Source organism: Neospora caninum, chromosome III (genome assembly GCF_000208865.1).
Source record: "Neospora caninum Liverpool complete genome, chromosome III".
NCBI lineage: Eukaryota > Apicomplexa > Conoidasida > Eucoccidiorida > Sarcocystidae > Neospora > Neospora caninum.
Window position 1 is genome coordinate 1,710,788 of NC_018388.1, and position 27,720 is coordinate 1,738,507.

Genomic DNA, 27,720 nt, shown 5'->3' on the forward strand with positions numbered 1-27,720 from the left:
GACTAGCGCAGCGGCTCGACATGCGGCACCGACGGTCAAAACCAGCAGCCGTCTGGCGGGCAGCTACGGTGCATGCGATGCCCGTAACATCCCAACAGAAATTCGTACCGGGGTGAAAGGCACTGGACAGAACCGACACAAAGAGCTTCCTAGTTCATTCCCTCCGTAGCGTCGTTGCAGGAACCATGAAAAATGATAACTAGGTGCGTGAGATAGGACTACTTTGACGCGAAGGGTTCTGAGGATCCATTACGCGGCATGCGAAGCTACCGCAGTAGAGACGTTTTCCCTTCGTCCACGGTGTCACGACTTCACTTCCCGCGTTTGCATCCCAGTTTTCTGTGTGGAGACAAGAATTTCTCCAGTTTATTGTAACCATATCTGCAAGTGATTGAGGTAGAGACAGCGAGTACAATGTCGGCGCTGGAGAAGAGCGGCTTCGGTATTGCGCACGACTTCAAAGGGAGGACGCAGGAGCAATCGGATTTCCCGATCCTCTGCGAGACATGCCTGGGCGATAATCCCTACGTTCGTATGCAAAGAAACAGGGAAGGCAAAGAATGTAGGATTTGTACGAGGCCCTACACGGCTTTCAGGTAAGACTCGAACCGATGTGACTGTTTCGAAGGGAGCTTCTGTAAGACTGGTGTCACTGCCTTGGTGTGGTGTAACGCTTCTAAATTCCCTTAGGAGCTGGTGTGGTGTAACGCTTCTAAATTCCCTTAGGAGCTGCTGTGGTGGCACTTTTGAAGCGCATAATCTTCTGAATCAGAACCGATACCAATCGTTTCGGGCGTATTGTCGATGAGAATTCAGCGGAAGAACGACCTCTAGCGAAAGAACTGCTCCGTGGATACGGTGTTGTGACGGCAGGATGTGTCGTCCGTGCCACCGAAACAGCCGAGCAAAAGCCCGCATATGTGAGTACGATTTCTTTTCTATTCAGGTGGAAGCCTGGCCCGAAGGCGCGTTACAAATCGACGGTCGTCTGCCAGACGTGTGCGAAGCTGAAAAATGTCTGTCAGACTTGTTTGTTTGATCTCCAGTACGGTCTGCCGGTCCAGGTTCGGGACAAAATTCTGGAGGGTGCGAAGGTGGATCTTCCTGAACATCCACTAAACCGCGATTACATGGCCGGCCGGCTGGAAAAGGCTGCTGATCAGCTCCCTTACGGAAAGCTAGAGGATCCCGATGGGAGACTGCGAGCGATTGCCAGAACTCAACCGTATTATCGCCGGAACGCTCCAAGGGTTTGCACGTTCTGGCAAAGAGGGGAGTGTAAAAGGGGCGACGAGTGCCCGTATCTCCATCAGGAAGTCCACCATGACCCAGCTCTTGCGAACCAAAACCTCCGGGACAGGTGCGTTTCGACGTTTCGGCTCCTCAGTCATCATTCGTACTCACGTAGATAGGGAGCAGTTGCTCCAAGAAGACCGTTTCGTTGCTTCGTTTCTATGCTCAATCCCGAGTGGTGTTTGTGTCCGCATTTTCAGGTATAGTGGACAAGACGATCCAGTTGCGGAGAAGATTCTGCGACTGGCGGCAAGCAAGCCTAGCGACGACAGCGTAACGCCACCGGCAGACACGACTAATACCACGGTGTTTGTTGGTGGTCTTACGAAAGGAGTTACCGAGCAAGACCTACGAGACGCGTTTTATGCCTTTGGAGAACTGCTGTCTATCAAGATGTATAGGGGGCAGCAATATGCTTTCCTCTGTTATGCTGAGCGGAGTTCAGCAGAGGAGGCGGTGAAGCAGCTGCATTCCAATCTAGTGATCAAAGGTGTGAGGCTTCGTGTCGCCTGGGCAAAACCGTCCGACAAACGAAAAAAGCCTGATGACAACGATCTGCCGGCAGCTCAGGCGGATCTAGGTGTGACTGTGATTCCTCCACCGCTTCCCGGCCTTCCTTCCGTTCGTGCTCCAGTGCCCCTGCCCTTCATGTTGGATTCGGCCGACGCGAATCGCGGGGCTTCTGTTAGACCCACCGCGGAGCCGGCGAGTGGAGTCCTACCTCCGTCAAGCATGTATGGCGTGGGAGGCGCGACGGCAATGTATGCGTCTATGAATCCTGTTGAAGCTGAGTATATGAAAAGGTGATCTCTTGGAATCCGTGCCCGATATTTACATATGGAACGGGCGTTTGTTCAAACTCACAATGAGATCACGCGAACTCTCAGTGAACTCTCAGTGGTTCAAAGGGAACTGAAAGTTATAATTTCATGGTAGTACTGTGGACGCATATTTTGCTGACCTGAAAGTCGCTCAGGTAGTGTCCGGGGTGGATCGACTCACATCAACAACTCTTGTTTCGCCAATGTTTTAACAAGCGGCAGATGTCTCTCCATCGTGAAGCGACACGTGCCTTCAGTAAGGGGTAGCGTGGCTACCCTTCGTCGATTTCGTGTAGTTCGCGTCATCACACCATCGTGAAAATACCGGTTATGCAGGGACGAAGCGGGCCAATCTTAGTAAGACAGGATGGTGAGCCTCCATTCAGGTGTTCACGCCTACAATATTCGTCGGACACCATCTTGGTTTTCCTATTGGGATCAAGCTGTGTCCGCTTGCTACCCTTGCTGGAGCTTTTGTTGCAGATACTCCGCCAGCGCTTGCCGATCTTGGCCATCTCTAATGCGCGCTCTCCTGGTCACCTCCTCGATGAGTGAAATGCCGTCGTAGTCCTTCACCTGTATGTTGATATGATATATGACAGACACACACCGAGAAATTGATAGCCCTATAACCACTCCATGGTGAAGCCACAACATTTCTGACGAGTAACGTTTAAAGAATCGCAGTGCCCCTTGCTCAAAAAGCATAGTTGATACGGTCACGACGATGGACATGGTGGATCCAATCCAACTATGGAAGTATGCTGGCAGTAATGCATCACCCACTACGATTGCTTGTAAAGAATAGATATCTCGTGGACGATTAGGCTCCTTCAAAGACTGATCGGTCGTGCATCTCCGTATAGGTGCACTGGTTCATGCTGCATCATTACATATATGTTGCGCCAGTAGGCTAAGCAGCTAACAAACACGTTCATGTTTCTTACCTGGATAAGAGCGCCAGACTCAGCGAGGGCTTTTACGGTTGATAAATGTCCATTGACAGCAGCATGGAAAAGTGGAGTCCTACCATGCCGGTCTCGTGTGTCGATGGATACCCCTCGATGAATAAAATGAAGCAAAGCGTGAGTACGACCGTGCGCCGCAGCAAGATGGACAGGCTCATTGTGATTGGAATTAGCTGAACACATTCACGCCACACTCCGAACAAAGAGGGCCGCCATCCACTAAGGTAGCACGCCTGAGGACAGCAGCGTTCTGCTACATTGGTCGGATCTTACCTTTAACTCCTTCGGGGCTCAGCTGATAGTCATCGAGAAGCCTTTGAATGATCGATGGTGATCCACCCACCGCTGCAGCGTGCAGAAGGCTTCCTTTTTGTTGCTGTTGCGCTGCCACATCTGCTGCCTGAACATCGACGCCGAGTGCGCAAAGAGTTTCGAACGTGCGTTTCTTTCCTTGAAGACAGGAGCACCGTAGAGCCTGCCACACGGCGGGGTGACTCAGAGAGCTCCTTGTGGGTCCACCACTGCATTCACTTGTACAGTCATCGTGTTTAGGATTATACCGGTAGCGCCGTAGAAGCACCTCGCATACAGAGGCGCTTTCTGCGTCAGAGTGTTGTGGCTGGACGCAGTTTCGAAGCAGTCGGTCTGAAACCTCCCCCGATTTGAGAGATTGCGGGTCTGTGCCAAAGAGCGTGGAAAGCGCGACAGATGGAGACTCACTGAAAAGAGCTTCCAGGGATGGATCATGGCCGCCCTCGGGGCTCGCGCAACCGGCAAACTCCGAACCGGAGTCTGTCACGTTGCCGCCATCAGTTATGTCTTCTGGATCGTGTTCACAGTCACCGGGGTCAGCCTCACCCTCACAAGATTCACAAGCACGAACAGCTGGAAAAGGAGGGTTGCCAACACCGTAATCTGTTTCCACTGTACCAGGTTGCTCTCTACTGGAGTCGCGATCAGCACGATCTGCCATACTTTACACGTTGCGCACGCGCATGTAATGAACATGTGCCTTGTCGCTGTCGCGCGAGAACGTGAGATTGTAGAAGTTTGCCCGAAGAGATGACACATAAAGCATCATTCAGTGGAAACCACAAGAAAATTTCGAACTGCAAGATGGAAACGGCGTTGCCGTAGGGACAACAGCTTCACGACCGGGTCGGCACCCGACGCACTCAAAAAGACCAAGAATGGGCCAATCAGCAGTCAAGATGCCCGTAGCTGTGCATGCGGTGCATGTGTGTCGCATGCACGTGGCAGCCGCCGAAACAGCCGGAGTGACTTGGCCAGTATTGTGAAAACGCTTCACGCTTCTTCTTTTTCCTGTTTGTTGCGACAGACAGTTAATCATTTCGGACGTTTTGCTGCAGCACGAATGTTCGTAGTCAACCGGTGATGGGTGAAGGACAAAGAAGAGACAGACGCTCATGAACAAGAACCGGATACAGGTTCTGTGGTGCCACAACATCCCAGTCAGACAGCCGCGGCCGAATACATACAGGCGAAAGTGCTTTGAATTGTGGATCACGTTTCCTTCTTGAGTTCTGCCCGGAGCGAGCAACACCTTATTAGAACAGCTGTGTTCGCTTATAGACGGAGAAGACTCTGAGTCAGATGGCAACAAAGTGTCGAGACATCCCGGAGAATTTTCCGCGTTATACCGACTGAGCATGCTGGCCACACAATTGATATACTTGCGTTCAAAGCGGCAGATATGCAAAACGTAGAAGAAAGAGCGCTGGAGCACACACGCTGTCAACAACGAAGCGTGCCGACCTCACCGTGTGTAGACAGTGAATATCTCGGCAAGCAGCACTAGGTTTGCGCGGCGTCGTACAGCCGCAGTGACAAAAGGTCTCGGATAGTGGTCAGCAGCGCCGATTGTTCTTCGAAAAGCAGTGGTTATCGTTGCCACATGCAACACCACTGGGTCGGGAATGTGTTTTACGACCACATGCGCGAGGAATGCAGATTAGCTTGTCAAGGAATAACTGGTTGCTTAAGATTAATCAAGAGATTAAATGCGTTCGATATTTTGCCTCATGATGGACACGGTGTTGCCGGACACAAAATCCTTGATTCTATTCGGAGGTGACCCGTTTCCACTGTTCTTTCACCTCGTGGGATATCAGCCGGGGATCAAATCTGCTATCTGAAAGGAAGGCGCCCATACATGGTGTCGATTGAATAGTTGGAATTAGTCGTACCTTGTTCATGCTGCTTGCGCAAGTGTACGAAAGCGTATGTAAGACCGAACCAGACTAAAAGTGTACCGACATACAGTGATTGAATTTTCAATGCTTTGTCTCGAGCTTACTGGGTAGAGCAACGTAAGTCTCCCAGGTATTTAGCCGGAACTGACTCGGGACAAAAAACGTAGAGACAGGATCTGCATCGATTTTGTGGTTGAAAGCGAAGTGGGTAGGTATCCGGTTAGTGAGTTACCGAGAGGGTTGAAGGCAGCACCCAGGAGGTACAGCAGCTGAAGGACACGGTCATATGTGGTCAAAAAGAGCATACCGCTTCGGTTGGATGTACCTGCATGATACCACCGGATACAATCCACGCGCATACAAAGCAGACAATGTATCTGGTGCATGTCCTGAACGAACGAATGACTGAGCAAGACAGGGAGAGACTTGCAAGCATGCGATGTAACCGTACGCGGCGAATTCACGTTCTTGGGTGGTCTGTGGCTCCTTCGCAAGTACGTACGACGGAATAAATAGGTACACAAGGCTGGCAATTACGAAAACAAATGCCAGATACAGGAGTTTCAGAACCAGATAGTTCTTGCCGGCGAAACCTGAAATAGCTTTGGTGGTGCGGAGGTGTCCGAATACATTCGACGGAACGTACCGGTGTCAAATATGAGGCCTGCCAATCCTACGGAGCGCACGCTCGTGAGGTGTAGCGTTTAAAGGAGATTTGAGTGTTTGTACCACAAAAAGCGGGGCTAATTTGTGGGTACGGGATTCCCGCGAGGAGATTGTAGATTGTGGTGGCGGCAAGCTGATGACAGATTGATATGCCTTTAACGTGGAACGTGTTTAGGGCAGCTTACCACGCAAGCGAAAAATGTGATCCCGTATACTACTTCTTTGGTGGATCTCTTGTAGCTTATGTACGCTCCGACGGCTGAAACATCACTGGTTACTCTCTCGTGATATCCTATACATGCTTGAGCCTATACCTCCGAATGCTACGGAGATCACGAAAAGCATCCAGGGCGGAATCAGACCGAAGAATAAAGTCAGCGCGAGAGTAGCCGCAGCGTAGCCTGGGAGAAGTGTTTTGTGATGAGCTGGTAAATGGTAGACGACAGGAGATCTCGTACCTATGATGGCACACCACGTGTATACTACCATGTTCTGAGCACCTCCTGAACCCGGTAGTGTCGGTAACCAGAAACGAACACTGTTTTCAATACGCTCCTACCGAAAACGGCGAAGAGAGAGAAGGGTATTAGTGCCAAAATAGTTAGTGCTGATACATATGCTGTCAGTATCACTGAGCTTTGCTGCGATGGGGTTGTCTTAGGCAATAATATACTGGGAATATTAGGGAGCCGGATACCTGCGGCGATCCAGTGGACAGCCCCTCGAGAGGGCTTCGGTAGGCTGAAATTGGAGAAGCGGTCTATCGTTTTTTATAACACTTCGGAGATAGCGAGCGAATTACCTTTGAAAACTGGAACATGCTCAGGGTAGTAAACTGGCCGCCGCACAGCAGCGGCCGAACCGATATGAACGCCGAATTTCTTCGCCGGGTGAGCTGCCAAGTCCTCGACGACTTCCCTCAATAATCTTCCCGTCGAACTGTTAGCTGTAGTGTTGCTATAATAGATGATTGCCAGCATTTGCATCAAACAAGGTGCCTCTCATACCAAAAAGCTCTGCGAACTGCCGCAGTTTATGGTCATATTTGTCAAGGAAGTCCACAGGAGCAATTTTGGGGCCGGGGAGGTTCATGCGGTGGACGATTGAAGCGACTCCAAAGTTGGAGTGCGCAAAACATACGAGAACTGCCGCCCCGGCTAATAATGTAGACTTTCCCATCGTTAATGTTCGTGCCTCGTCTGGTGGAATCCGCATCTTGCACTGAACGATTCATATCCCTTCCGCTAAGGTGTCTTATTCCAGTTCGAGCCAGGCTGGCCAATCCGAAGCTGGCCTGTACGTACATACGACAAGAGTGTTGTCGTGCTACGAATCAACAGTGCTTACGTTAGGGATTCGGATCTACCGCTACCAGAATCACGCTCGACTGGTGGAGTTCATGACCGGACTCGCAGATGTGTGGAGTTGTGTGCTGTCGGCCACAGCCATACACACGACTGTGGGCCACCTACGACTTTTTTCTTTTCGTCTAGCTCGGCCTTTCCGCCGTGTCAACCATGGTTGCACCATCCTTAGTACGAACAAGCATACAGAAGCCACACACCGAGCCAGTTTGATGTCCATAATTTCACCGCCCCTTCCCCGAGGCGACTCCTGCCACTATATCACCCGCCTTTGTATGGCTGGAATGTAAGCTGCTCCTTCCTGCTCCTTTGCTACGTGTGTAGAGAAAAACGATGTACCATCAGCAAGACACCGCCTGCTCAAGTCAATTTCCATGCGGGTTAACTCTCATCTTTCTCTAGAGGCGTAAAGAAACAAAGAAAGCGAATACGCATCCGTGACACGACACATGGATATGGAAAAAGACGCTTGGGTTTTTCTGTAGCGTTCCTGGCCTAGTGAATGAAACCACCATTACCTGCTGCATCTGTTGTGTTTTTTGCCCGGCGATGTCTCCAGAGAGGGCACCGTTTAGTGACCCACACGACGGGGTTGCTGAGTGGTACATAGGGCATGTCACTATTAACAGAAGACATTCAACAGTTACTGTGGCCCCCAAACACGCTTCTACATGAATCCTGGGAAGCTCAGAGCCACTAGTACCGCAAATGCTTAATACCAATTACCTGCTCACCAGGGCATAAGTTGCAGTGGCAGAATTATAAATTCTGATAAACAGGGAGACGCATGGGAATACAGACCGCCAGTCCAGCGCAAATCGCACCCAGACGGCGCCCTCCCTCGATCCGCCAGTTCTCCGCATGCTCGCCCTATCAGCGGACCAGCCGTCAACGATCCCACCGTCCGGTTTCTGATGAGATTGTGAATTCGAGGCTCCGGAGGGTGCCTTCTCTACAAAATTGGAGTTACTGTGGAAGGCATGCTAATACGAGTCGACAGTTCGTGGTCGTTTATGATTTAGAAGTTCTGGTGATTCCTCGAACAAGGCCTTAGCGCACACAACCACTGCCTGCCCCCTGCTCGATACCCCATGGTGGCAATGAAGTATGGAACAGCGCGAGCAGGAGGCCGTTAACACCATCGGTTGGCGAGACTCTCCCTTTTCTTGACTTCCTTTCTTGAAACCAGGGTGTGTTGGTTCATGAACCCAAGTGCTTTGGTCTTGTGTGTGCCTGAAGGAAGGTGATGCACGTTCTTCGACCGGGCACTCTCCGTGGTCATCCGTGTGAAGACCTGGACCCCAGCGCCGACTTTTGTGTGTGTCTTACCTTGAGAACCGCCTCCATTGATGTTCCAGTCCTTCAAAGAAGGTGTATCTCCTGGGGCTGAAGCCAGTTCAACAGTCGGGTCCCAACGGTCAGAGCTATGCAGCCTTAGGCAGGGGCACTGGATCCCTGAGCCACGTTGTTCGCTATGCGCTCAGCTTGTTGAGTGTTGCCCACGTGCCTCTGCTTCCCTTCCGAAAGCTCTCTGCACGCTTTCTGGCAAACCAATCTCCTTGTTCCGACCAGCGTTCCTCTTTTCTAGTCAATGGAGAGCGAGATTGGTTCCGGGGAAGCGGCGAACCCTGCCGCGTCCGTACTCTTGGCTATTGTTGGGTTTGCCGCTCGGACTACCTGGGTAGGAGGGCTGATACTGCTCTGTATGGTAGTGCTTGTCTGGTACTTTCAAGAAAAATTACTCTTCTATCCGGGTGTGCCTCAAGGGTTTGAAACACCAGATAAGAATCCTAAAGGACTCCGCAGCCCTGCCGAGCGAGGTTTGCCCTTCGAGGAGCTATGGCTAAGGACGGTTGATGGTGTGAAACTTCATTGCTGGCTCATCAAACAGAAGCTACCACAAGTTTCGGCTCATGCACCGACTTTGATCTTCTTCCACGGGAACGCCGGCAGTAAGGAACCACCAGACGTTGCTCACGTTGAGGGCCACGGATGTTGTGGAACACTTCGAGAAGCGTTTTTGTTTCTGCTCAGTGTTCCGTAAGTCACACTTTCGCTGTGCTTTTTGTCTTTGTCTGTGGAACAGATGTGGGGTTTCGGCTGCCAAATGTCGAACTTCTGTATAAGCACGTCGGCGTAAACGTCTTGATTGTCTCGTACCGAGGGTAAGCCCAGACAGACGAAAGCGAACCAACACTTGAAGGCTACGGTAACATAGAACTACCTGAGGCATTCTATGGATCTACTGCGTGCGGGGAACCTGTCTCCATCACGAAACGTGGCTTACGGGCGACAGGACAAGGGAGATCATAGTGCGAGATGGAGGGGAGCCGCATGCTGCTTATTTCCTGTGCCTCCCCCGGTTTAGCCTTTCGTATATATTCAGCCGCGCATCCGGAAATATCGGTTGTTGCTGCGCCAGGAATGATTTCATTTAGTTCGGGGGCCCCGTCACTGATAGGTGTTGAAAACGTTTGGCATCTACAGTGTGCGACGAAGCCACTGAAGCGTGAAAGAGGTCTGTTCTCACCTACAAAGACGCGTCGCCGTTCTCTTGCGGACTGCAGGTATGGATTCAGCGAAGGATCTCCGACCGAGGCTGGCGTCTACAGAGACGCAGAAGCAGCACTGGATATGTTAGTTGAGAGGCAAGAAGAGCTACAAATCGATGCGAAAAGGATCTTCCTTTTTGGACGGAGTCTTGGTGGCGCCGTGGCGATCGACTTAGCGGTGCAGAAGCCTCACCAGGTGGGTGTGATCGATTCCCTTGCCCTCTCGCAGAAAAAAACGAACGAGGCGTGCTTCAGGCATCAGTGAGCGGAGCGCGGTTTCAGAGATCTTGACTGCCTACTGCAAGCGGAGTTTCAGCATGTAGTCACTTCATATCACATGCTAAGTGATTCGTATTGTTTTCAGGTTCGAGGCGTCATTGTGGAGAACACCTTCACTTCGCTGCTGGACATGGTCTTGATCGTTTTTCCGCTTCTTCGGCCGTTTCAGCGCATTGTGAAAGTTTTGCAGGTCAGTGTGGAACTAAGCCCTGCAGTTACTAAAACCGAACAGCCAGGCCCCCGGCAGAAACAAGGACATAAACATTCTGCAGTCACGGAGAAGCTTCAGCTTGTGCAAAGGACGATCGTCTGCCTCGTGGGTGCTCTTTGTATTTCAGAGACTGTACATGGACAATGGGGAAAAAGTCCAGAGGCTCCGACTGCCAATCTTATTCATCAGCGGACAGAAAGATGAGCTAGTGCCCACCCGGCACATGAAAAGACTTTTTGAAGTAAGAGAGTGGCAACAAACTTTGGAGCGTCACCCAATGCTGCCGACTGTAGGAACCTTCGTAATCTCTGTGGCCGCCGTTCTTCTAATTCGTGACAGCAGACACTTCTGTTGAGAGACATGAATGATGGCTGATCGAGAGCAAGGTGGCTGCTGCAGTACGGTCACAGTAATGTAGTGCATCTCGCTTGTGTTCGTAACTGCTTTTAAACATGAGCGTTTCAAGTCCTCTGTGCATCTCTGTCGAAGAATGCCCGTGTGTTCTAAAACGATCATCTGTTTGACTGTGTCAGGCCCTACGTGCTGTGCCTGAGCTCGGCAGCGTATTCCTCGTCAGTCGTTGCTTCCCTGATGCGTTTTTGTCAGCTCTGCGCTTCTCCACTCAAGGAGAAAGAAGACGTGCCTCTTGGCGCGCACAACGACACTTGGGAGTGGGCGATTGGCGGTAAAAGCTACTACGACCGCATCGCAGCCTTCATTCAGCATGCGCTCCAATTCGACTACCAGCCGTCCCGGCAGCAAAGTGACGACGCACGTCTTCAGCGTCGCCCCTCCTCACCGGACGCTCCGGCCATTCCGTCACCCTCGAAATCCGGGGTACCGGCGCAAGCGGAGAAGGAGGATATGCACGGTCTCCCGCTCTCTGTCACGCCGATGGATGCGGCAGTCATGCCTTCGAGTGCGTCCGACTCCCTGCTTCCAAAAGGCACGGCTGAGGAAGAGAACCCGCCATCCAAAAATCTCTCGTGCTCACCCACCTCTCTCGACTTGCCGACTGCATCAGTAGCTGCGCGTGAAGTTGTCGCTGCGGCTGCCTCTGCCGCCTCCTCTGCAGCCGCGAAAGCTGCGTCTGCCTTCTCTCCAGTCGCGGCAGGGGTTCCTGGGTCGGCAACCGGAGCAGAGCGGGGCGGTGAAGGAAGTGAAACGTTCGGCGCAGTTCAACGAGACGGGGCGAATGGCGGCTTGCGCCATCGGGCCGTGGGCGCGACTTGTGAAGGGTCTGAATGCGGAAAAGAAGACCTGTGAGAAGGAACGCAAAGATGGCGCGGGGCTGTTTCTGAAGTCAGAGCCCCCTTCTCAGCAACTCAAACTCGAGTTCGAGTGTGTACACGCAGATGAACAAGGGCAGTGTTTTGGCCGGCTCGGCACAGGCACAGCGTCGAGTTTGGCCCCTCGCAATCTCCGTGCATTGCCGTCTTTACGCCGCCCGTGCGCTTTCTTCTGCTCTGTTCTGTGTTGGTCAAAGGCCCGCCATTTTGTCGGCCGATCGCCAGGCATTTTGCATGCATTCAGATCTCGATCCAGCGGGGAAAAATCGCGAATGTGTCCGTGCTGTTTTTGTCGCGAAGCCGTATTTTTGACTGAATATATGGGATATCCAAATGGCTCTCACCCGAGGTTTTACTCCTTGGCTCAGCACGATGTCTTCGCTGTTTCACTTTTGTGCGTGCGCCCTCTACGTTTTCCCCTCGGATGCAGGTAACTCAAGCGACTCGCAAGTTTCGCATTGGTGGGGCAGTGCATCTCGCCATCAGCAGGAGGTGTTCCACTGTGGCCTGTTCTCTGTGCAGGCGTCGTACATGTGGTAAAACGCATGAAGCCACCTCAGCTGTACTTTTTTGCCCTTGCAACTCAAGACATACAGGGTCACCGGCTATTCGGTGCGCCCCGCGTCCCTGCGGAACTGCCGAGATGCATCCGGCAGACTATGAACTGCCACGAGAACGCCAGCGCACCGACCTTCAGGCTATCACCAGATCCCGTAGCAACCTCTTTTGGCGCCGTTGCTAGGCTGTCTCGAAGTAGACTTGATTCACATGAAACGTCACAACCTGGCGCCCGTGCGATGTTTCCCTAGAACTTCTCATTTGCTGAATCGAAGGATATACGACATAGGTATCTTTGCCCACCAGGTCCCGCAGAAAGTGCAGAAGCGCCGTGACCTGACAAGGAAAAGGACAATGGCTAGTCAGCTGGAGGAAGTGGCTCCACCGGCTTCCAGGATCAAAAGACTCAGATGTGTCTGGCCGTACGTAGAAGTACGCGTGTCAGTGAATGTGTTCTGATGTACATTCGTTTTTCATTACAGCCCCGTGGTAAAATCCTCCCACGACGGCTTGCGGTACCTTTTCAAAAGGGTTGAAACACGCCAAATCACATTTGGCAGTGCAGCTGGTCTTTGTGGAGTCAGTCCCGGGAGCTGCGTGAAACTCCAACGTGGCCGGTTTCCCAAGGTGAACAGGAATGGACAGCACCATTCCGGTGCAAGGCTAGACCGAGAGGTCCCCAAATTCTCGTGGTTTTCTGCCAGTCGCCCATGGCCCTCTATCTTCCTCGCCCGACCGCGGAGATAAGATGCAACTGGAAGAGCGTTATCACTATGCACATCGCTAAATGCCTTACCGGTATCCGGCCGCCCCTTTTTGGCACTGCAAATAGGCACATGCTACGCCTCAGTGTCTCTCTCCACTGGCATGCGAACGACCGAAAACGATAGCCCTTGTCCACTGGAACCGCGCTTCTCACAGGTGGTGGCCCACAGCCGCACACCGCAGTACAAGAACGTAGCCAGTTCGCAACGAGTACCCCTGGAGTCAAAGCGATCTGACGGCAGCTCAACTCGGAAAAATAAATCGACGTGCACCAGCAAAGCCGGCTGCTTCAGAAAATGTTCAGCGGCGTGCCGATTTACGCGCATGCGACTTTTTTTTTCAGAGGAACTTTCACTGTTTACGACTGGAGCGGAGAAGGGACATGTCCACACCTCTTCTCCCGCACACGGACACGCCAACTCCGAAATTACTCTACAGTATATCCTTCTGGCTCAACGGCCTCGTCGAGCAGACCTGACGCCACTGAGTTTGCACGTTCCATCAGGCGCAGAACGCTCTCTTTACAAATCGGGCACCGCCCACTCTGGGACAACCAGATATCAATGCAGGTTTGATGATACACATGTAAGCAAGGAAGGTACCTCAAAGCATCCCCACCTTTGTAGGCATCCATGCATATTGCACACCGCCCATCTTCCCCGTTGGAGCCGTGTCTCTCCGCCTCTGTGCTTTCCCCAACGTTTCCCGTTCCCGTACTCGTGCGTGCTCTGCCAACGTCACTCCTCTCCGCACTTCTGGCCTGAACCTGACTGTTCACTTCCTGTTCTCTATACGTAACGCACGGTAAACGAGAGATAACCTCCTCTGATAGCTTGTCCTCAGAACCGCTGCTTACGGCAGGCAGGGACTGGGAGAAACCAGCGGCTTCGAGCCATGCCCATCCCAGCAGCACCTGCCTTGCATGGTCCGGAAGAGTGGACGGGACGTCGACAAACGCCTCCAAGACTTGCGCCTCACGCTGGAAGCGACTCGCGTCTGCCGAATCCCCGCGCGCTCTTCGGCGCCCACAGTCGTGCGGCAGGGTCGAGGCTCCCGAGTTTGCAGAACTCGTCCAGTCCCGTCGAACGACCGGAGCACGCAGGCCACCTTCGGCGGCCCAAACGCTTCGCCGCAACCTTCGGACGCGCAGACTCGCTTCAGCCGCCTGCCGTCGCGCAGCTGCGGACTGTCTCCGAACAGACACCAGCCGCTGCTCCCACGCAGCGATTTCTGCAACTCGCGACTGGCGCGCGAGGGACGTTCTCCCACCCGGCGACAAGGAACGCTGCATCCGTGGATCGCGCCGCTGCTCCAGTTCTCTCCGCTCTCGGAAAAGTTCGTCCTCGGCCTGCCGGAGACGCTGGACGGTGGCTCGGGCTCGAGCGAGACGACGATCCGCTTCTTTGAGCTCGTGAAGCAGGCCTGAAGTGTGACGCGTTTCTGACCCACGGTCGTCGACATGGCCTTGCTGCCGGCGACCGGGCCTTCTCCGAAAGGTTGTTGAATCGGCTCGGTCGCCGTGTGACGCCTCAACGGGCCGCCTTGCCCCTCTGCCTGAAGCCCCGGCCACTGGAGGCTGCGCAGCCTCAGTCGAGTAACGCCTCTGAGGTCGTCCTGAGTTGCGCTGGAGAGGATAAATCCCGGCCGCCGCTCGAGCAGCGCGGGACTGAATGGACATATCCGACGAGGATTGATCGTGCCCTACACAGTTCTGACCGTTGCGTAGTCGGCGAACCACTCCTTCTCCCGTTTCCACGCTCTCAGACGTAGGTTCTCGCGACGCGCCGCCTTGACTACTCCCAAGGATCTCGACCTCGTCATCAGAGTCGACACAAAAGGCGTCACCCTCTCCCTCTTCGTCGCTTACTACCACGACGTCTGCTTGATCCCTGTTTCCGGCGCCGGAGCCTTCTGACGACGCGGGGTACCCAGTCGGAACCACTCGGGGGCTGCTGCATGCTCCCGGGGACACGTGATTCCACGACGGCACAGCGACAACCGCCCCGAGTGTCCCAGAAACAGCCCAGCTGCTGGTCCCCCCAGCGTCCCACCGTCTCCGCCTCGCACCAGGCCATCCCGCGACGCCTCCCTCTGCCGTTTGACTGTCCTCTCCCAGGCTGCGCGACCGCCGCTTCCCGTCCCTGGCCTCTCGGCAGCTCACCGTATCCGGCGGCCCCGCGGGAGGACGGCACGGCGAGGCTGCGCTACCCTCGTCCATGGAACGCCCTCCAACGTGGGTTGTCACTGGATGCCTCACTCGGACCGCCGTCGACTCCACACACGTGGAAGGTTGCAGTTCGCTTCGGTCCATGTGACTAGCGAGCTCTAGCGGTACGGTCCGAGCCATGTTGCCAAACGGGCTGGGGGCCGACTACCGAGCAGCCAGACGGCCCTCCTCGCGAGGAGGAATGGCTGAGGCGTCAGAACAAAACGAAAAAGGCGAGCGATGCGCGTGCGGGGGCAGATTTTGATTCAGTATCAATAGTACGCACTCTTTTCAGGTTTCACAGGGGATGTCGAGAGGACGATCGGGCCGCGCGACTCGACCTCAACGGGTAGGCATAGTCCACGTCTCCATCGCCGCCACACAAGAGAGAAGATCAAGTTCAAAAACGAAATGGGCGGCTACGCAGCAACCGTAAACCGACAGAGACGCGGGTTTCCTAGAAATGGAAACGCGGAACTCTCAACCGTCTCAGAAAAGACGTTAGAGCATAGCTGCGCTAACTGCCATCGCCATATAGCAAGCGAAACACGCCGGCTCGTGTCGTCACCCAACAACTAATTTTCAGAAAGATGGAAAAGCACTGATTAGTAGCAGCAACCGCCTTATACACCAGAATAAGAGAATACTGGGCAACTAACTGATGTGACCTCTGGTCGGAAATAAAACACTGGTAAGACGGGCACAGTTTCAGACAAGCATTGAACCAAAGTTTTCCGGTTGTTGAATCACTTTCGACGTAGGACTTTGAGATACCCCCGGTTTCCGTTTTTTCGTTTTCGGGCTATCAAAGCAGGTTGCATCCTACACAAAACGAAACGCGCCAGTAATAGTCGCTAGAAGAACAGCCGCATGCAGATACACGCTGGGAAAAATAAACCGACGGTCTCCGCTTTTCGTGTTGCCGATTCACGCGTCCATGGAAAAAGAACCTATTGCATAACCAAAAGTGAAGCCATTTCCAGACCGAACTCGTTAGTGTTGTCGAAAGATGACTCTTCCACCCCTGAAGATGCACGCCAGCGTCATTCGTGCGCATGAGAGACATCAGTTGAACCAGATGACGCCAATGTATGCTTCATAGCACGGCTCCGCGCCACGTGATCCAGCGTACCAGGACTGGAGGGATGTGGAAGCGAGTGCACCGCTCTTCCGTTTGCTTCGCGGAACTGAGACTTGCGAAAAAAGCTGATTGCGGGAGATGCTGAGTGTGAGCAACACTTTTAGCTGTCTTAAGCAGTCCAGGGGGGTGGAGGTGAACAGAAATCATAAAGAACTTGGTTATCTGTATCGCGTAGCTGGAGTTTGGCGCGATGCGACGAGCGTTGTCTGTTCAGATCCGTTCACCACCAGCCGAAGCAACACAACGAGGATACACCACCTCACCTGTTCCTTAGCTGCGGTTTCCCAACTAGTGCACCTGGATCTCTCAGGTCGAAAGCCAATGTATTCCACGACGCCACTCCTGTACTGGTCTAAGTAGTCGACATTTAATCTGGCCGTCTATGAGATTTTGTACGCCGTGTTCTACAGTGTCTAGAATCCTGTATCTCGCTTGCGAGTTCAGGCTGCGCGAAACCTGAGGCACAATCGTGATACAGGAAGTACGCTTCTGGCTAGAGACTTAATCACCCATCCACGACCCGGAATCGACAGCGAAATGGGTCCCCTGCCGCTAGGTACAGGCATGCTTGCCAGTAAGCAGGCTGGGAACCGCAACAGAGTTGTTGTCGCAATCACTTTTTCGACGCGCTTGTGCGTTGTGGACGAATTCTGGTGACATGAGTTCTTCATTGGCGTTGTATGACAAAAGACAATTGGGACGGTTCGAACTTCGTTCGTGAGACAATCCTAACACAGCGACCGGGACACCATTACCGTGCACACATACGAACCGCATCCTTACATCGAGGAAAACACGCGAGGACATGATTTGTGGGATCGACGTGACAGTATCCGTCAAACAGTCAGGGGATGAACGCACATTTCGTACAAACTATATTCATCAGTTTGTGCTAAGAAATCCTATTCATTCTCGACCGGTTGTCGAACAAAATTTTGTACAATGCAGGGGGCAGAAACCTTAACACGGCCTTTATTTCTCCCATATTCAACCACCCTACGCGCCACCGGGAAAAGCCGTTCATCACCGATCATCAGCAAACCGCCAGCTTTGCTTTGGAAAGAACTACTATGTACTAAAAATAACCTGCGTCACATGACCATCATAGTAGTGCCAAGCGCGTGTCAAGAGTACCGCGGGAGACCGGCCTAGGAGCGTTGCCAGGAATGTTTTGGCACAAGATATCTCCAACCGCCACGACTTTCGACAAACCTAGCTTCTCTTCTCAACAAGCGTCACTTCATCGTAGAAAACGCAACGGCCGAGTCCACACAGCACTGTGACGGGGCCCTAAGGTTCTGAACACCACGAAGCGGTTTCCTGCCGCCCTATCGTTTTTTTACATGCACGCCGCCTTATCACCCCGGAGCGTCCAGTCCGTTGCTTTCGCGTCTGCCCAAGTGTGCGGTTAATACTGCAGTTTTCACTTCTCAGGTTCCAGGCTGCTTATTTGAACAGATAAGGGTGGCTCAGCAGGAGAGTCCGCATGAACGTCTGATTCTCCAGAAAAAGAATATGCGCCGCTCTCCCGATAAAGCTATCGAAATTCCTGAGGACAAAAAAGAAAGAAGATGCAGGCATAAGGGGCCACTTGCAGTTGTCGGTACGCTGTCTCTCGTTGCCGCGCGCCACACATGTACGCATGAGCCGCTTGTCCTCCACTGCGCGTTCCAGTGACAGCGCCTGGGAGACGACGAACGCGGCGGTCAGCCAGCGGTTGAGACGCATCCGCCTCAACGGGAAACGACCGGGAACGCGAAGCCAAAGGGCCAGAAAAGAGAATCCTCGACGAGCACGGACCCAACAACACACACCAAAGACTGAGACACGTGTGAACTCGCGGACCTAAATCCCACTTTCCGTCTGATCGCCGGTCTGTTCAAAGTTCTCACATATTGGGCCTGTTTGCTGGAGCACTTTCGTGAAAGACATGCAGTCAAAGGGCTGAACTGCGCCTCTCTAAAGAGCGACACGAAAGGCCGGTGCTGCCCCGGTGAGACAGCGCGTGCGTCGGTTCTGTTGCTACGCTCAACATACATTCGCGTGGCACGATGCACGCCTACCCAAACAATGGCTGAAACCGCCTCTCTGAAATCGGCGCTTTACCGTCCAATAACAAATAACTGGTTGCAGGCAGTAACGGGGCTATCGAAAAAGGCGTGGCACGGAGAACACACAAGGAGCTTGACGCCCACTTTTCTCAGAAGACCAGCACTGTGATCTGCCTCGTCAATGATGACCTGCAGTGGCCCAGTTCGCTGAACTTTTTCTTGAGAGCCTACCTTTCAGCGATTCTGAAGTTGACGTTGAGTCGCATGACCTTTTCCGGACTGATATTGCCGAGCAAATTGCGGCCCATCAACTCCACAACCTGGCTTTGCCTGCACAGTGAACGCCATGCAAAACACTCGGGCCAGGGCACTGTCTCCAGCGGGTCCACAACCCCGTCGCGAAACTCCCCGTGCCTACAGAATGTACGACGGCCACCGCTTAGAGTTGCCGGAACACCCGAAACTGCGTCGTTCCGCAAAACAGAGATCCCTTGGTCACCGGCGGCTTCCCACACCCCGCATGTCGCCAACGTCGCCGTGTTTGAAGACTGTCTCGCAACGACTCGTACAAGATTCCACCAAGAGACCTCAGCACACGGCCGTCGGACGTCGCGTCCCGGTTCACTCGTCTTGGGAAAGCCCCGGAACGGCAAATTTATGTCTTGCGAAAGCTGGAGCGTAGTCGCGGGGCTGTCAATCTCGTTGGCTACTACGGTGCCGGCCACGCTGCGTATCCCTATTCACTGAAGAGGAAAAACTCACCGGGTCGGTTGCTCTGCCTCTTCCGTGTCGTCACCCTCGCTTCGCCTGCCTTTCGCGTTCCGCGTCGTCCCTGAGTCCTTACGCCCAGACGAAGCCGCATCGCCCTTCCCCAACAGCTCCTGAAGCAATCCATTCGCGCCTTCCCACGACGCGCCTGCGTGAGGCGCCAACCCACTGCGGACTTCCTGGCCTGCAGGACGCATCCGCTCGGACGGAGACGCATCGGCGCTCGCGAAGGCCTTCGGGCCCGAACCGACTCGCGCGCCTTGACTGAAGCTCGCTCCGGACGGCTCGATTGAGGCAGCCCGCGGATGGTGCAGCAAAATCGCGGCAGACTGCAGAGGGGCGTAGGTGTCCTGCGACGACGCGACTAGACAAATGTGTTGGAACTCGCTCAGCCCTGGACGGCGACTCAGCCGGTACAAAAATGCTTGAGAGTAGTCTTTCGCGTCGCTGCAGCAGGCGCACGACACGAACGGATCTCCCAACAAGGGGGCTGAAAAGCAACAGCCTCGCAGCCTCAGTGAGAACTGCCGGATTCGACGCACACGACTCGGAGTTCATGCAAGACACCGCTCACGGCCGTCGTTCCTGTTCGGCCGTTTTGGGGCCTCGAGTCTCGGTCCTTTCGTCAGCTCATGAAAACCCTGCCACCGTTGATTTCTCGAGTCACTCGAAACGCCGACTGTGTCGAGGTGCTCCTTGCGTCCCGCTGCATGCACTGACGGGATGCACGTTTCGTGTGGGGTAAACCCAGGACACACGCCTCGACGCCCCGAATCCAAAACCTCGAGGTTCACCCAAACGCTACCTGCAACGCTGATCCTCACCTCAACGTCAGTTGCTGGAGACAGAGACTCTTCCGCCACTTCTTCAGCAGCCAGACGCCTAGGCTGACGAGCCGGCTTTTGCTCTTCACGAAGCCAAAATGGGGGGAAGACAGAGAGAGATACAGGAAGAAGCGGCTGCCATAGGGGCGGATCAGGTGCGGCAACGCTGCTCGAACTGTGCACATATACACCGCACACTCAACAGGAGTGCTGCAAAACGGGTTCGCAAGACTGTAGCGGACACAACGCTCCGAAATCGAGGCACACAGGCGCTTGTTTTCGACGGCGGAAACCACTGTTGCGAAAGCAAAGGCGCAAGGAAGTCGGTGCACGGAACTACGGCTACCCCGCTCTAGCACCTCGCCGTTCTTCAGCGCCCTGCGCAGATATGCGCCGCTCTGCAGTCCACGGGGGGCTCTCAGACGCCGATCCGAGGTTGCGTGGACACAGAGAGACTCCGTGAAAAGGCCTTTTTGTCGAAGCCATACTTGATGAGGCGCGTCCCCAACTAATGGCCGCGCTGCCGAGCCTCACTGAGGCGGCGAGAGGGGACGCGTGTTTACGGCGACTTTCTGCGAGGGAAGGCCGTCAAACGGAAACCCTGGACCCCCGGCAGAAGTACAGGGGCGAACACACGCAGCACAGCACTCTCCTGCTGCTACGCGTAACCTTACTGATGACGCCTCCAAGAGAGTGGCCGATAAAAGAGAGCCTGGCAAGGCTTTCCAAAGGAAAGCACTCCTGAATGTGCGCGTGCACCTCGTCCGCTAGCCGCTTGCCCATCATCTCGATATCTCCTGAAGGGAAGCCATCCCGGAGACAATGCCAGCACAAAACCGACTTGCAACTTAACTCGCCCCGGGCAGTGCGCTCCAACGCTGAGAGGCTCACTGGGCTCTCTGAATCCTGAAGCAGCTGCGTTGGGCACCCGCCAAGCGCGTGCTACATAGACTCGCACGCATATATATATATATATATATATATAAATGTTATATATGTTATATATATGTTATATATGTATACATATATATAGATATAGATATAATGGATGCAGCCGGAAAGCTTCGGCAGGTGCCGAAGACCGCCACGTCGTGCACTTCAGGAACCGCTTCGTCGCTGAGTCCTTCTAAGCACTCTGATGCCCACCTACCCTCGGTGTGGTCCTGGTTCGCCGAGGAGCAAAGAAACGCTGCGCCGCGGAAGAACACGGCGATGTTGTTCCGCAGAAGTCTCATGTCGTGGCTGCTGCCTACACACAACAGAGCGTACCGCATGCCCAGTTGCGCATCCGCACAAGAGACGCCGAGAGTGAGGAGTGGGGCTGTCTCTCTCTCTCTCGCCTAGCGCCCCTAGGCACGCGATGAGAGAAACACGGCCTTGCCGACACCCCCCTCTTCCCCCTTACACACGAAAGCTGCTGCACGGAAGAGACATCTGGCCAAGAGTACCTTGGAAGCCGTGGACGAGCACAAAAAGGTGTATGCCTTTAGAACTTCGCGGCCCGCAAGCGAGACTGAGAGAAGACGAAGGAGGCGCCAGCGGCAGACAGGGCGGCACGACGGGGGGGTGCACGGAGAACGCGCACGTCCGGTACCGCTGCTCGAAAACAATCGGGTGACGGTCGCTGGCGACCAGGCTGAAGAGGCAGGGGGAGCAAGACCAACGAAAACACAGAACGTTCAAGCCACGTGGCGGTTCACGAGCGTGCTACCCACAAAACAAACGGGGACACCTTTACATTTATACTGTTTACAAATTGTTTGTACAAATCCTTGCACCACCGATGGGCGCAGCTTGACCAGGCCCACGCTTGCCTCCGAAAAGCGGGAGACGATGGGATCCAAGTGTGTATCGATCTTGGCGCTCGAGAAAAAGGCGAAAGCGCCAACTTTTTAGAGACGGCGCGCCGAGCAACACGGACCCCTTGCCCGGGAGAACGCACGCGTGGATCTCACCCCAGCAAAGGACTCGACTTACAGGCGGCAGTCGTGAACGTCCATCGGTCGCCGGTGGAGTTCATCCACGACACCGCGCCAGGCATCCTGCGCAGGAAAGGCATCTCCGAGACAAGCGCCGCGCGGTCGATCTGCGCAGCCCAGCGGCTTTTTTGACGGAACTTCCGCACCCAGATAAGAACTCCCTGACGGGAAGCTTCACACACCTTGTTTGCTGCTCCTTCTTCAGTGAAACACTGAGCAACCCGCTCCAGTTTTCACTGCGACCAACGCACGCGCGGAAAGGTCCTTTTCCCCTCGCGCGAAGGCTCTTTGAGTCGCGTCTGCACGTCTCTCGCGTGTGGCTGTATTCCCGCTTACCGCCAAGTCCAACATCGCCTCCTCGCTGGCACACAGAACCGCCGCCACGGCCCCCTGTTGCGGCTTGTCGGGGCTGTCGTCCCGATCGCCGTTTGCCTCATTCCCGCGCCTGGCTAGGGCCAGAGCGGCGACGGCGGCGGCTGCAGAGGCAGCGGCGACCGGAGGAATCAGCGCGGAGGGCGAGACGCCTGCCGTCGCCGCGTGCGGCAGCTCTGCCACGGCGGGCGGAGGGAAGTAGAGCCTGTCTGAGGGCCGAAGTGGAACGACGTGCTGCAGGACGAAGGCGGAGAGGCGGGACGCGTACTGCTGTTCCCAGTTCACGCGCAAGAGAAGCTCCATTTCTGAAAAGATCGCACAGCCAAGAAGAACGCGCGACGTCAAGAATAGCCGGCGAAACGCTTTGATGCATCTCCCCTCCACGACGCTACGGGGCCGCAGTTGCGTATCTGAGGGTTTCTCGACGGAACGCACTGCCCTCGAAGTTGACGGGTCTTTGGCCGCGTGCCGCTCGCCAGGAAGAAAACAAATCCTTATTCCAACGCGGGTCCCAGCACACTCACACACGCCCTGCCGACACGCCCCTGCGAAAGCTTCACGGGACGGTGACACACTCCCCCGAGGAGGACAGCCAGCACGCCTACAGAGCAGCCTTTTCAACAGATCTCCGGTCCCCCCAGCACGACTCCACACGCGTCTCGGCACTCACCGTGGCTGATGATGGGCACGGACGCCAGCAGACGGCTCCAAAGCGTGAACAGCTGCCTGGAGAGAACGTGCACATCCTGCGGCAGCCCCAACACCCGCCCCACGAAGACAGAGAGGGAAGCAAAGCACGGGGTGCATGCATCTGCGGAGAAACGTCGGGTCACACAGGGGACGTCTGTAGAGAATCCCGCCAGGTCCCAGCAGTCAAAACCGGAAATGCGTTTCTGTGGACACATGCCAGGTGTAGGTAGCCCTGAAAGGAGCCCCACCACTCAGTCCGACTCTCGTCTGCACCAGAGTACAGCCGACGTTGCATCCCAGCCCCGTGTGACCGAGGCCTCGCTCACAGAACGGTCACTCTGATGACTTCTACCAACGCCAGTGCAAATCGGACGAATGTCTCCACACAGACACACACTGTGAAAGCGCACGCAGCACTGTCGACGCGGGGGTTCCAGGTCACTTACAGATGCGATGAGGCTGCAGATTTCGTCAGGGGTGGTCGATTTCAAACGGGTTTCCAGCCGCAGCACCTTCACTGCGACGCATCTCCCACCGAACGGCTGCTGGCGACTGTCAGCGTCCCCTCCACCGGCGCCGTCTGCGTTCCGAGCTCCAGAAACATGCGTCTGGGCCCCGTTGGAGGAAACACCAGGCTCTGTGTCAGCCCATGCCTCAGTCTCAGAACCCTGGATGACTCCGCTGCCGGAACGGTCTGTCTCCAATTGCGGCCTGTCCCCCTCCGCGCGGCGTCCATTGCTCCCAGCTGTTTTGTTGCTGGAGCAGCGACGACTCCTCGGTGTGCAGTCCTGACTGATCAAGAGCCGCATGAAGTTGTCCGCGCACCCACTCCTGGCCATTGGCGGCGGGGTGTCGTCTCGTGACCCTGCCGCGACTTTGTTCTCAGCAAGGAGATCCGGCGGATCCCGAAAGGACGCGCCCGAGGCGTCCAGGACGCCGCCTCCGGGCAGAGTGAGGCCGTCGATATGCTGCAAAGGAAGAAGGAGCTGTCGCCTCTCCGGTAGCAGACACCGAGCAAAGAGCTTCGCCGAGGCCGCAGCCAGCCTCAAGTACACGTCCAGCAACAGCTGAAGACACGCCGCATGGAGCGCCGCCGCACCTCCGAGCAAGCTTTCCTCGTCGAAGCCGGCGTCTTCGCGCGTCGTCTCACAGCGGGGCTGCGGAGGCACGGGCGTTCCGACGCGACCGCGTTCACCGAGCCACGCCCGCGCGGCGCCGGCTGCATTCGCTGCGGCAGCAGTCACTTCGTTGGCATGTCCTGTCGCACCGAGGCGGCCCCGGCGACGTGCGGAGCTGGCGGAGAAAACTGCGCCGCCCGCTTCGGCAAAGGCGGTCCCCGCCCCCACCAGGAAAGCAGAGAGGGACGGGTCCAGGGTCAGAAGAAGATCCGGGGGCCCGAGCTGGTCGGCGTCCCTTCGCCTGGCGTTCCCGGTGGGACTCCCAGGTTCCTCGTGGTCCAAGAAAACGGAGCGTTGCCGCGTGGAGCTTGGTTCCAAGTCTGACCACCCGTCTTCGTCTTCGAATTCTTCGTCGATCCACTCGCCGCTTTGCGCCTGCGCCAAGGCCGCTGCGCCGTCGCCGTCGACGCTTTTCAGCACCAGCCTGCCAGGGCCATGGCCACGTGGAACGCGGCGGGAAGTCTCGCTTCCTCGCGAGTGGCGCGGAGGCGCGTCGAGTTTCCCAGAGTCGCCACGAGCCCGCACATCGCCCGGCCCTTCGCGGCCAGCGCCCTGACTCGCGCAGCATTTCTGCAAGACTCGGTGGAACTGATGCAACGCGCAGCGGCGTTGTTCGCGGAAGTGCGGAGACACGGGAAGCGGGAAGGGAGAGAGGGGAAGACTCGGACGCAGACGAAGGCGAATGTCGACTACAGAGGCAATGAGGAGCATGTGCACCAACGCGAACTGGCCTTCATCGAAAATGACGGGAACAAACGCCTGGAGACCTGAGGAAAAAGGAAAGGACACGAGGGAAAACGCGTCTACGCGCACGCGTCGCCGATGGCTGATTCGCTGAGCGTTTTTTTCACACGCACGGGTGCGTCTCGCCCCCCTCAGGTTGTGGATGGTGGGAGACGAAGGACTCGGGCGCCGTGAGAGCTCGCGTCTCTGCAGCGTTTCCTCGTTCACTGAATCGGAACTTGTGCGACCGTCAGAATCCTTCTCCGCCCGACGGGCACATCCCCCTCGCACCAGACAAAGTGGAAAAAAATGGACAATTTGCCTCCCCGAACGCGAACGCATCTTTCGTTTTTCGAAACCACGAAATCGAGAGGCCCCCGCGCACAGCTCAGGTCAACTGAGCGGCCGTGGGCCGCACCGCCCACCAGGATGGCCACAATCAAGAACCTTCGCCACACGCCTCGATCTTTGGCAGCGCTACGGCGCCGGCCTGATGAATCTTCTGGGAAACCGGTCTTGGAAATGCAAAGCCGCCGAACAGCGGGCTGTGTACATACCCGTGAGGAAGTTGCTGAGGAGCAGGAATTTTACGGCGAGACACGAGGAATCTGCATCGCGACTCGCTCGGCTTCCGTCTTCTCTCCGCCCCTCTTTCCCTTCGGGCCCCGGGCGAGATCCAGCATCCTGGCCTCGCGACGGCGCGGCGTGCACTCCCGCCTGGGTGCGCGGTCGATCCCCGACCCCCGAAGACTGCCCCGGCCCCGCTGCAGCCCCAGCCGCTTCACTCGGGGAAGACGCGGCCGCGGAGCTGGGCGCGGGCTCTCTGCTCCGATTCGCACTCGCCCGTCTGCTCGACTCTGCCCTCTTCTCGCTGTCCCTGTCGCTGTTTCCCCGCGCCTTCCCTCCACTGCCTGCCGACTGGTCACTTCGCTCGGGGTTGTGCGACGCGGGATGGGGCAAGTGAGGCGTGAACCAGAGGCTAAGCTGCAGCAGAGCGAACATGTGGGTGAGCGCGGCCGGAGACGAGAAGGGGACTTCCACGCGGAAGCAGACGGTATCGGACAGCGCAACCTGCGGGCAGACCGCACGGGTTCCTCGCAGCAAAAAACCCGCAGATGAGAAACAGCAAAGGCCACCGCTGCCACCAGAAGGAAACACATGTCACACACGTCTTTCTCCCACTGTGCTCGCCTGATCCCACAGCGGGAGGTCTTTTCTGCCTCCCGTCTTCGCCCTAGCGACCGAGAGAACGCCAGCATGTGGCTGCGCGCAACCCGCTCCGACTTGGCAAAGCCGCATCTCACCTGCTCGTCGCAGTATCGGATGAGAAAGCCTCTCGTGGAGAACGAATTGTCCACCTCGTTGATCTTTGGAGGAACCAGAGCATGGCAGTTCCGGTTTTCCCCTTCGCCCGCGCGTTTGTGCTGAATTCCCCAGGCGGACGCCTCCCGACTTTCGGCCGGTTCGGCGCCTTGCTGCTCGTCTTGCAGCAGAAGAAGGACAGCCTCGTTCGCGTCTCTCGCTGGCCTCCTGGCCGCGGCCCCGCGCCCGTACGCCCAGTGCTGCTGTTGCTCAGTTCGGAACTTCCGTTCCTGGAGTCGTTCCTCCGCGCACCTCACCCGCGAAGAGACGCCACTCAGGACCTTGCTGGAGCCGCCACTGGCAGCTTGCGTGCCTTCGTCTTGCTCGAGAGGGGACGAGAAATAGGTGTACGGGACTGCAGCGAGCGCGCATCGGCTGCGGCTGGTCAGCAAGCGCCGGAGGCAGACGTCGTTCGAGGCGCTCGCAGCGCCGGGAAGTGGATCGGACTCGGCGCTCTGGGAGGCCGTGCGTTCCGCTTCGCCCCTGCGAGATGCATCGCCAAGACGGACTCGAGAAGACGCGCCTGTCGCGCTTCTCTGGTCGGGTGACGCCACGACGCCGCCTCCAGGTGCGTGGGGCAGTGAGGCAGTGCGCGGACTGCCTGGCGCCTCGGCATCGTCGCTTCCTGGAGAACTCGCGTGGCCGCTCACCGGCAGAAGGAGAGAGGAGCGAGGGTGGAGAACCAGCTGGGCTTTAACATGGTAAATGCCTTGTTGCAAGAGGTCAATGTTTCGAAAGGACGTAAAGTGTAGAGCAAACTCCACAAGTAAGTTGAAAGACATGCCGCCGGACCAACAAGAGAAGACGCTGACGCGAATCCCTCGCTCCCTCGAGTCGAGGCAGTGCAACAAAATTCGTTCGGGGGAAAGCGCCACGTGGACAGGGCTGGCGGTCTCGGTGAAGACCCAGCGCAAACATAATCGAAAGGTTTCGAAGGTAGCTACAGAGCTCACAAGTATTGTAGTGCACAGATTCTACGTTTCTCTCCTGCGTCCAAGTCTCCTGAGTTCGTGGGACCTCCTCTCCGACTCTTCAGTCTTTGCCCTCGACGGGGCTCGAAGAGTCTGAAGCCACGAGCTCCAGATGGGAGGAGCCCGGAAACGGGTGCGTAGACCGCCAGCGGAAGTGCAAGCATTCGCTGCTACAGTCCACGCTCTTTTGGAGTCTCCGATTCCTCCTGGCTCCACCAGTCTCGAAGCAAACAACTAGGATGTTTCCAGACACGAGGAGAAATGCGTGCACGCCGCTTCCGAAACATACAGAAGTCTGGTTACCGGGAGGCGAGTTCATCGGAACACCGGCCATTAAAATGACAAGTTGGGCAAAAATGTCTATCGCGGCAAAAAAACCCACTGAATCGATCGAGAGCACGAATGTACAGTCCGCAGAAAAGAATGCATGGAGTGTGTGTGGTGCATGTCGGGAGATGTGTCTCGCTTGTTGCAGC

General features: G+C 55.7%; 5 protein-coding genes and 1 pseudogene across 5 annotated transcripts, besides 1 other annotated feature; 2 read left to right on the forward strand and 4 right to left on the reverse strand.

Annotated features, from left to right (window-relative positions):
* Positions 1-414: 414 nt before the first annotated feature.
* On the forward strand, positions 415-2,100 carry NCLIV_008920 (hypothetical protein; the record flags this gene model as incomplete). Its single annotated transcript, XM_003880409.1, has 3 exons — positions 415-596; positions 947-1,360; positions 1,494-2,100. 3 exons carry the CDS (start codon positions 415-417, stop codon positions 2,098-2,100), a joined length of 1,203 nt encoding a protein of 400 aa, XP_003880458.1.
* Positions 2,101-2,570: 470 nt separating this feature from the next.
* NCLIV_008940 lies at positions 2,571-4,055 on the reverse strand (annotated as a pseudogene).
* Positions 2,571-4,055: a sequence feature.
* Positions 4,056-6,731: 2,676 nt separating this feature from the next.
* Positions 6,732-7,176, reverse strand: NCLIV_008950 (conserved hypothetical protein; the record flags this gene model as incomplete). Its single annotated transcript, XM_003880410.1, has 2 exons — positions 6,732-6,907; positions 6,969-7,176. 2 exons carry the CDS (start codon positions 7,174-7,176, stop codon positions 6,732-6,734), a joined length of 384 nt encoding a protein of 127 aa, XP_003880459.1.
* Positions 7,177-8,916: 1,740 nt separating this feature from the next.
* NCLIV_008960 (hypothetical protein) lies at positions 8,917-11,633 on the forward strand (the record flags this gene model as incomplete). The annotated part of the gene is made up of 6 exons (XM_003880411.1): positions 8,917-9,277; positions 9,412-9,490; positions 9,893-10,073; positions 10,242-10,346; positions 10,495-10,608; positions 10,974-11,633. 6 exons carry the CDS (start codon positions 8,917-8,919, stop codon positions 11,631-11,633), a joined length of 1,500 nt encoding a protein of 499 aa, XP_003880460.1.
* A 1,773-nt stretch (positions 11,634-13,406) lies between these two features.
* NCLIV_008970 (conserved hypothetical protein) lies at positions 13,407-15,326 on the reverse strand (the record flags this gene model as incomplete). The annotated part of the gene is made up of 2 exons (XM_003880412.1): positions 13,407-13,523; positions 13,836-15,326. 2 exons carry the CDS (start codon positions 15,324-15,326, stop codon positions 13,407-13,409), a joined length of 1,608 nt encoding a protein of 535 aa, XP_003880461.1.
* Positions 15,327-17,772: 2,446 nt separating this feature from the next.
* Positions 17,773-27,055, reverse strand: NCLIV_008980 (f21m12.37 protein, related; the record flags this gene model as incomplete). The annotated part of the gene is made up of 13 exons (XM_003880413.1): positions 17,773-17,875; positions 18,609-18,707; positions 19,140-19,592; positions 19,970-20,144; positions 20,644-20,766; positions 21,120-21,218; positions 21,484-21,605; positions 21,947-22,011; positions 22,285-22,625; positions 22,991-23,066; positions 23,457-24,955; positions 25,469-25,982; positions 26,216-27,055. The coding sequence occupies 13 exons, from the start codon at positions 27,053-27,055 to the stop codon at positions 17,773-17,775; spliced, it is 4,509 nt and encodes a 1,502-aa protein (XP_003880462.1).
* Between the last annotated feature and the right edge of the window lie 665 nt (positions 27,056-27,720).